The sequence below is a fragment of the Bombus terrestris genome, chromosome 6, assembly GCF_910591885.1.
Source record: "Bombus terrestris chromosome 6, iyBomTerr1.2, whole genome shotgun sequence".
NCBI classification, from domain to species: Eukaryota; Metazoa; Arthropoda; class Insecta; order Hymenoptera; family Apidae; genus Bombus; species Bombus terrestris.
The window spans coordinates 22,978,588-22,986,857 of NC_063274.1; the positions used below are offsets into that span (position 1 = coordinate 22,978,588).

General features: G+C 33.8%; 1 protein-coding gene across 1 annotated transcript; it reads right to left on the bottom strand.

Moving 5' to 3' along the window:
* Positions 1-2,646: 2,646 nt before the first annotated feature.
* On the bottom strand, positions 2,647-8,029 carry LOC125385267. Its single transcript, XM_048406572.1, has 4 exons — positions 8,002-8,029; positions 7,361-7,521; positions 4,738-4,923; positions 2,647-4,645 (listed from the first exon to the last, which is right to left on the bottom strand). Exons 1-4 carry the CDS (start codon positions 8,027-8,029, stop codon positions 4,583-4,585), a joined length of 438 nt encoding a protein of 145 aa, XP_048262529.1. The 3' UTR covers positions 2,647-4,582.
* Positions 8,030-8,270: the final 241 nt, after the last annotated feature.

The following is an 8,270-nucleotide window of genomic DNA, read 5'->3' on the forward strand; positions in this document are numbered from 1 at the left end:
ACCATATTTAGTAGTGACGCAATTCAAAAGAAAGTTATGTCTAAACTCACAGTAAACTTTTCTGACATAATATTTCAATACTTACAAAAATTTTATTATTATGAAATATCGACATGTTATATGATACTTGACCAGAATCTAAAATATAATAATGTATTTAACATTAAACCTACCAATACTGGTCAAATTAACCATTTACAAATTTTTTCAGGAATTTAACCATATTTAAACGTTATTGTATCACTTCATAATTTATGACTTTTTATAAAACATGCATATAACATATTTTTTGGTATTTACTTTGTTTGCTTTTTTTTTCTAAAAAAAATTGTATTCTGTCTTACCTATCGCAGGCGGTCAATTTATCCGGTCGATAAAATATTTTATTTACCCTTAAAATAAGGCTATATCAAGGTCAGATAACAAACAAAATCAGTAATAAGAATTAATAACAACTGTTACGCCCGTAATCTTATTATAAACAATAATCCATCCCTCGATCAAGATGGCCACCAGGTGTCAAAACATATCAACTCAGGTTCATAATAATCCTAAGTAACCGCCATAAAATTTAGCATTTTTTTACGGTCAATTGTTACAAACATTTTAAAAGTTGAGAAGTTTCTTAGGGTTATTGCTCATTCCAATAAAACACGGGTAAAGCGGGGTTTACCCATATTCAACGGTCAATTCTACCCTCGAGCAACCGTTGGCGGAGAACGGCCAGCTCTCATCAATATTTTCATATAAATATCGCCGTTACAGACCATATTCTTACTTGCTATCGTCCTTTTGACCAGAATACATCTCAGTTTGTTAGCCAATCAGTCGACATCTAAACTTGTTATTTCTAAAACTCAGACAGAAAGCATCTCAGAGCGCTTTGTGTAAAGTTGCTGTAAAAGAAAGAATAAAGCTTATATAATTTGACAATAGTTTTGTATTTCGCATATGGTATTACTGTGTGATAAATATTTACCCTAAAAATGTTAACACTTCCAAAAAAAAAGAAAAAAATTATTAAAAAGAATAACGGACATAGAAGAAAACCGTTCAGTATGCGATGAACAAGAAACTTCGGCAACTGAAAACAGTATGGAAACACATGAAAAGCTATTTACAATTGAACCAAAGTTGAATATTATAAACAAGCTTTCACGTCCAGGGCAAAAAGGAAAGAAATTATCGTTGACATCAGGGAATGAGACTGATGTAAAGAACCAATGTATCGAAACTGGGCCCGATGGAATAGTTTAGAAAGAAATAGATGCAAGTTCCAAACCTGGCAGGGCATCAGTTCATAATATTTTTAAGGATATGCCAAATGGCATATAATGAAAGGACAAGTAAAGACGACATTTTATCTTATCATTTATCACCGTATAAGGGATGATATAATGAAATGTACGGAAGAAGAAGCATTTAGAGTATTGGGGACTAAGAAGGAGCTAGATAGAACAAAACTAGATGCATTTATTGCCCGTGGTGCATATCAGGCAAAGAATTTAAATGTCTCATATTTGTGGAATAAAATTTGGAGACCTGCATTTTTTTCAAAAACAATAAGCAGAACTGACTTTGCTGAAATTGTGAAGGTTATACGATTTCGTAAGAAGAGCGAAAGAAGATAACGTTTACGAACCAATAAATTTGCAATGGTATCTACAGTATAGGACCGATTTATGGAGAAATCACAAAATTATAAACCTGGTGCACACGTTACTTTTATATAAAGAATCGCGGAAAAAAACCAAGCAATAAAACTACCAACAAGTTCAGATTCATTACAACAAAAAACTTGTGAATTAAAAAATTGTAAAGGTTACAAAACTAGGAAAATCTGTTCAAGATGCGGGAAATATGTATGCTGCAAACGTACATTTGATAATAAGATCATTTGTAAAAAAATGCAGCGAAGTTGAATAAGATATATCTCTATATAAATAAAACTGTAATTCTATTTAATTAAATATAATTGAAATTAAACAGAAGTAAATTTAGACGAAATTTACTGAAAGTTTATCATTTTATATATGTATATATATCAGTTATAAATTGACCATTACCTAAATTAAATCATAAGAACCATTATTTCTTTAATCACCGGTCATTTTGACCGGACACGGTAGGAATAGGTATACACAAAATGTTGGTAGGTTTAGTATTAAAATAACTATTAATTAATGTAGTATCGTGGGGAAAAAACCTGGTTAGAAACTAAGCAAAAACAAGGTCGCTTGTCCTTCGGTTATTAGTTTACATAGAAAAAGCCGGTGTGATCAAAGTCACCTAGTTCTTGCGAAGCGTTAACAGGACGGAATTAGACAAAGGGAAAAATAGCGCTAATGGAGTGGAGCGATTCGAATCCAAGGAGCGGTTAATCGAAAAGAGAGAGTGGGTCGAGAGGTCAGAATTAATCGAGGAGTCGAAGAGTAGAGTTGTTAGAGTTAGCGTTGTCGAGTTGCGTTGTTGAGAGTAGAGTTGTTAGCGTTGCGGAGTTGCGTGAGTAGCCAAGTTAGAGTAAGATTGTTACTATTAGTTCCATATTAAACAACCATCGTTTTCTGTCCCATTAATATCTGTATAACTAATTTAAAATAAAATAAATAGTATCAAAGAAATCGTATACCTAATACTTTCCACGATACTACATTAAGAAACAGATACATTGTAATTGTAATAATAGATAATCGAGGTCACTTTTATGGAATGTTTATTAATGTAACACGTCAAAGAATTTGGTAAATATAAGAAAGATCATTAAAAGTTATGAAAAAGATTCCTCTGAATTGTATTTTTCAAAAACATCATGACTGCTTAAATAGTACGCTACAGTCATTTCTCAATTACATGGATAGCATAATTTTTACTAGCTTTATTGGAATCGAAAATGTATTATATCCCTTTTTTTTAAGCGAAATTTTATTCCACCGTGAATTCTGTGTTCATGAATGCGTTGAAATTTTTAACATAGAAAGGAAATGGGTCGTCTAGCTACTCGTCAATTTTATGTAAGGTTCTTTGCCTTCTACGCTTCTAAGAGAGACCAAGTTGGAATAGGTAAAAGTACAAATTTTATTTTATGCAATATACAAATTATATGCATTTAGATTGCTGCGTAATCATCGCGTGTCATTGTTCATAGATAAGGGAATTTAACTTTATTGGAAACAAGTTCTACAATTCTGCAAATTCTGAAATAACTCATGCTCTGTTCAAATTATTGGAAAAAAATTATATTAATGTTAAGTATAAGAAAAAAAGGATCGACCGAGACTTTTTTAAATAAAAAATACTAATAACAGATTTATGATAAAATTTTTGTTAATAGCAATGTAAATATACGTGGTTAATAAGTAGCATCTAAAAAAGTTTGCTCTTTGCTACGAGAAAAATGATCGAAGCTTAAGTGTTATTGCCAAGGTGTTCATAAGCGGGAGTTCCTGAACTATCTACTACTACTACTAGACAGCTTGTGAGATTTTCTGGTATGCCGTGCTTTTGAAGCTTCTAGAGGAATACCTTCGATACTTGCAGAAATTGTAACATTGTAAGTAACTAATAACTCTCCGTCTCCATTCTCGTCCCCATTCCCAAATTTTCATATTTTAGGTAACAATAGCGTAGCTGCTATGTATTTCCATCACGATACCGGTCATAAAAATCATTAGAAACTGCCAGAAATATGAGAATGCGCATATCATCGTGCAGTCGATTAGTTAAAAATTCAACTAATACTGCATTGTAGTCAGAATTACATGAACACAGGTTCCGTTAAAATAACTCGATACTATTCCATTTCTGCCATTTAAAGATTCACTAAGTAATGGTAATGATAATTCGTTAGTTTGCAGATCTTTTTTAACAGTTCGATACATTATATTTATAAGAATGTACATTCGTTCGTACGCTAATTGCGTATTAAAGTATGCAAATCCAATCAGTCACGGCAAAGATATCGTGTAAACTAATCGGGAAGGACGTGTAGCGGCGTACACTTAATTGGAATTGATGTGCTCTACAACAACATGCATTCGAGAACTTTACCGATCCAAATAGTTTCGAACTAATTATTTCACCAAGTTTCTCGGCTTACCACGATTCATCCTATAGGTTAAACTGTGCACAGAATCGCAGAAAGCTCTGATTTCGATTACTTATCATAGTTGCTGATAATACTCAAAATAGCAACTAATTAAATGTGTTTGATGTGTTTGATTTGTGCTTAAATTCTATAAATAACCCGTTTCTTGCATTGGAAAATCCTGCATAGTTAAATATTTAAACCAATGTTCGAAATTAGACGTCCCCAATTAACTAACGTTAAAGTATGGCGATGATTTAGAGAAGTATTACAAAGAACTTCATTGTAATATTCACGTAACTTAGCTCGCTACGTGGGTTACTCGCCGGAGGCCTAGGGCACGAGATTTCACACTGCACTTCTCTCTTTTGTCTCAACGGAGTCCTAGGTCATCACGTGACGCTCTCATACATACTAGGGATGGGATACATACATGTGTGTGTTTTTGTTCTACGTTCCCTCACTCTCGCACGTTGGTAATACAAATGTACTATATATTCAACAATTAGTTTTTAAACTCTCACTTTTATCTATTTTTAGTTCATCCTCTGAGCAAGTACTCTACATAATAAGTATAATTTAGTTGAGACATTTGTTACTATTATACACAATCGCACTAGAAGAACTTCGAAGAAATGACATGATAAACTTACCTGGCTTTTCATTGGATCTGTGTTAATCTGACACATGTAGCGTCCCTCATCTTCCTGTTGTACGTTCTTTATGTGAAGATTCCACGTAGTATGGTCACTATGAGATACCAAGACCCTGTTATTGTGAGTTATTACGTGATCGTGGATCGCTTGGATCGCCTTAGTATCCACTTTCACCCTACCAACCTACGGAAATATTTATCTATTACAAGAAAAACGATGCAAACAACTAAATTGATAGTTTAACGTCGATACGGTATTGCAATATTTTAAACGTTCAATAAGATCGATTTCATGAATATTAAAGTTTCTTATCATTCTTCGCAGGATATCTTGAAGAAGATAAATTATTCTCTTAAACTCGATTTACTGTCCTATTTTTTAACCATAACTTTTCTTACAAACAAACATTCTACTTGAAGGAAAAATTATGTCGTACGATGCCAATTGATTATATCGTTACGTAGCTTCCAATTCGAAAATAAAATTCGCAAAGTAGCGTTTCAGACGCAATGAAACGACGGTTGGTTGGAGAGATGTGGCAGAGTGTTCGATTCTTGAAATTAGCTTTAATTTAATGTAGCGAGTAATTTGCTAGAGCTAGAGGCATGTAGGTTAAACCTGCTAGTCAAATGTAAGTCCTCAAGCCAGTCAGATCGAAAGGGTTAATGAGACGGTGGCACACTGAGCAAACGAGAACGATCAGAAAGCACAGAGGTGTTCATAGATTTCGATGGTCGAGAACACCGCAATTTCCCTATAGACAGGCCGAATACGGAATGCAAACAAGCCGGATACGTACGACACGGCCGGGGAGACACGTATAGGCGGAGCGTATGCGTCTTGTATTTCCTTGACCAAACTTCGGAACGATATTTGCATTTTCCTTAGAATATTCCAAATCTTGGGAAGTCGCAGAGGCGTATTATGGGGATCTCGAGAACGCTTGTATTAATAGAAAATGTGTTTTGGGGTGTACTGTAATGGTAATGCCGTAATGGTATTCGAAATTGTTTCCGGAGAGTAACTCTCTCCCTCCTAAAAAGATGTAGTTGAAATTTGTTTTCGCCGTATCCAAATATAAGTTCCAGAAATTAGCTAGTTAGGAAACCGAGCTGTTCATCGTGTAAAAATATTGAATTTGAGTCAGAGTTATACATGATTGTTATAATTAAATTAATTTCATACAGATTGAGATTTTGTCATTTGCTTGTTTTAACAATATCTCTTGTATAATATTAGTTTTATTTCTGGCACTTCAAATATAAATCTGCTACTGGAACAATTTAATTAGAATTTTTAGAATATGATGCAGTTAGTTTAATTGGTTGGTTTAAGATACGATCGGATAAAGGGTGTTATATTACGAAACATTCTAGCAAAAATTGTGTATGCACGGTTCAGTAGCATTGTTGGACTTACTGTGACTCGGCACTAAGTTTTAAATAAAAAATTAGCTGCAGCAAATTTGCTTGTTACCACTTTACTATCGCGTAATGTCATTAGATGATCGTAACTAGATTATTTATCTCTTTATAACTGTGTCAAAGCGGTCTTAATGAGAGGGAGCAGGCTTGCTGCTATACAACACCTCGCGCTCACCTTCTGTGAACAGCTACTCTTTGAATTTTTGACGTCGTCTCTTTACTATGATCCATCTTCTCATTTGTCTAATTCGTTGAAGTTGAAACACGGGTTACACGGACGGCCTTCATTTACGGTAAGATAAACTGTACAATTTTTCATACGTGTATAACCAAATATTTATAGTTTATAGGATAAAAGTTGTTCCCTGTTCTAACCGAGCAAACATTAATTTATTTGCCTGGTCGTCTCTATTCTATTTGAAAATTGCTAGCTTAAACGTTGACGTATAGAAGATGGCAAGGCTGCCATTGTACAAATTGGGTAATAACAGTTTCAATAGTAGCAAACAGAAACTTTGTATTAGTACACCCTACGATGCGTAACTGAATTGTCTTCACAGTGACGAATATGAAATTCAATACGACAGGAAAAATGGTTCTATTTTTGTGTTCAAATATAAGGATGTGACAGTATGAAGAATATCGAATGAAGAATACTTGCCGGTTTAGTGGTATATGTATACGTTGTTTCAGGAATTGGTTTTGTTGGCGAAGATGCTTTACTTGGATACTTGGATACTTGGAAGAAAGTTCTCAAGTACATCTTATACCGACTAGTCACGTATTTAATACGTTATTTATTTCGGATGTGTGCTAGTGACTGCATTTTCATTATCCGCGTCGAGATACAGGATAGAAGACATTTCTACATATTCTATTATTTTCTATGATTGTATGAAAAAATTCCTTAAAACAAAATTTTTCGTTCTGAAAAATTTGGAAAGAAAATTGTATAAAGCGAGTATAAAACTGCAAAAAAGCTACTACGATTCTTTCTGTCAATGAGACACAGAAAGATTTGAATAAAATGCAATTCTATAATTGCGATTTGTAATGAATCTTTCCTAAATTCTTGCCTTTTTACAATGGATAAAACAATAGCGTAGACGAGGGAAAAAAGTTAAACAAATAAAAAATCTGGCCGGTGTACGCGTGTCCCACCTTCATCGAATGAATTTTCATTAGGGCTAACTTACCCTGTAGCACCCTAAATGATTGACCAGACACGTAAAAGTTGCGTCCCTTCCCAGCGATACCGTTACATTTTGGATAGTATCAGCGAATTCGGGTGGAAAAGCACTGCCTGAAACAGGTACGATGCACGTGAGAAACTTTTTAGATTTGCATATCTTGCTCCCTGCAATTTAAAGACATGACGTTCATTTACTAAGTGAAATACACTTGATAAAGAATTATAGAACAGTTATAGAGCAGAGAGCAGGAAACGAGATAAGTTTTGTCTAGTAAACGGAAGATTACATAGTCGCGGAGGGTTGGAAAATTCCGTGGTTCTAATTAATTAGCAGATGTAGAAGAGTTTGTGCTTTTACTTTAACATTTCTGCTCCTATGAGAAAACATATCTTCCTTTCTAAAAATTAAAATATTTTCAATCGCGAAAAGGAACACGTATCGATTTTAGTAGTTCGAATACTTTAATTCAAAATGTTGCATTTTAAAACAAGCTATATTTGTGATGTTTGTCATCTCGAAACGATGTTTATTATACAACAATCTATAGGAACGTTAAACGACTGATATTTGAATCTGATCTCATAAAACAGCGTATGAAATTAAAAACATAGAATTTCTTTCTGTTTCCAGGCTTAATAAAATACCTGAAGATGAGAATAGGACGGTTTTCATCATGATCTTTTTGTAATTTTGATAATACGTGGAACAGAAACGATAAAACTATGCACGATTTCGGAAACGGAATAACATTCAAATTTGCTTAGTGCATTTCATATGTAATAACGTTGTTAAATTATTTTGGTACTTAACGAGCCACCATTATTTACGATTTATTATTTGATAGATCAATGCGCACAAGTGATACGCGTTTCGAATATTTTACGCGTAGAAATGATGTTGCTATCTTTCCCCT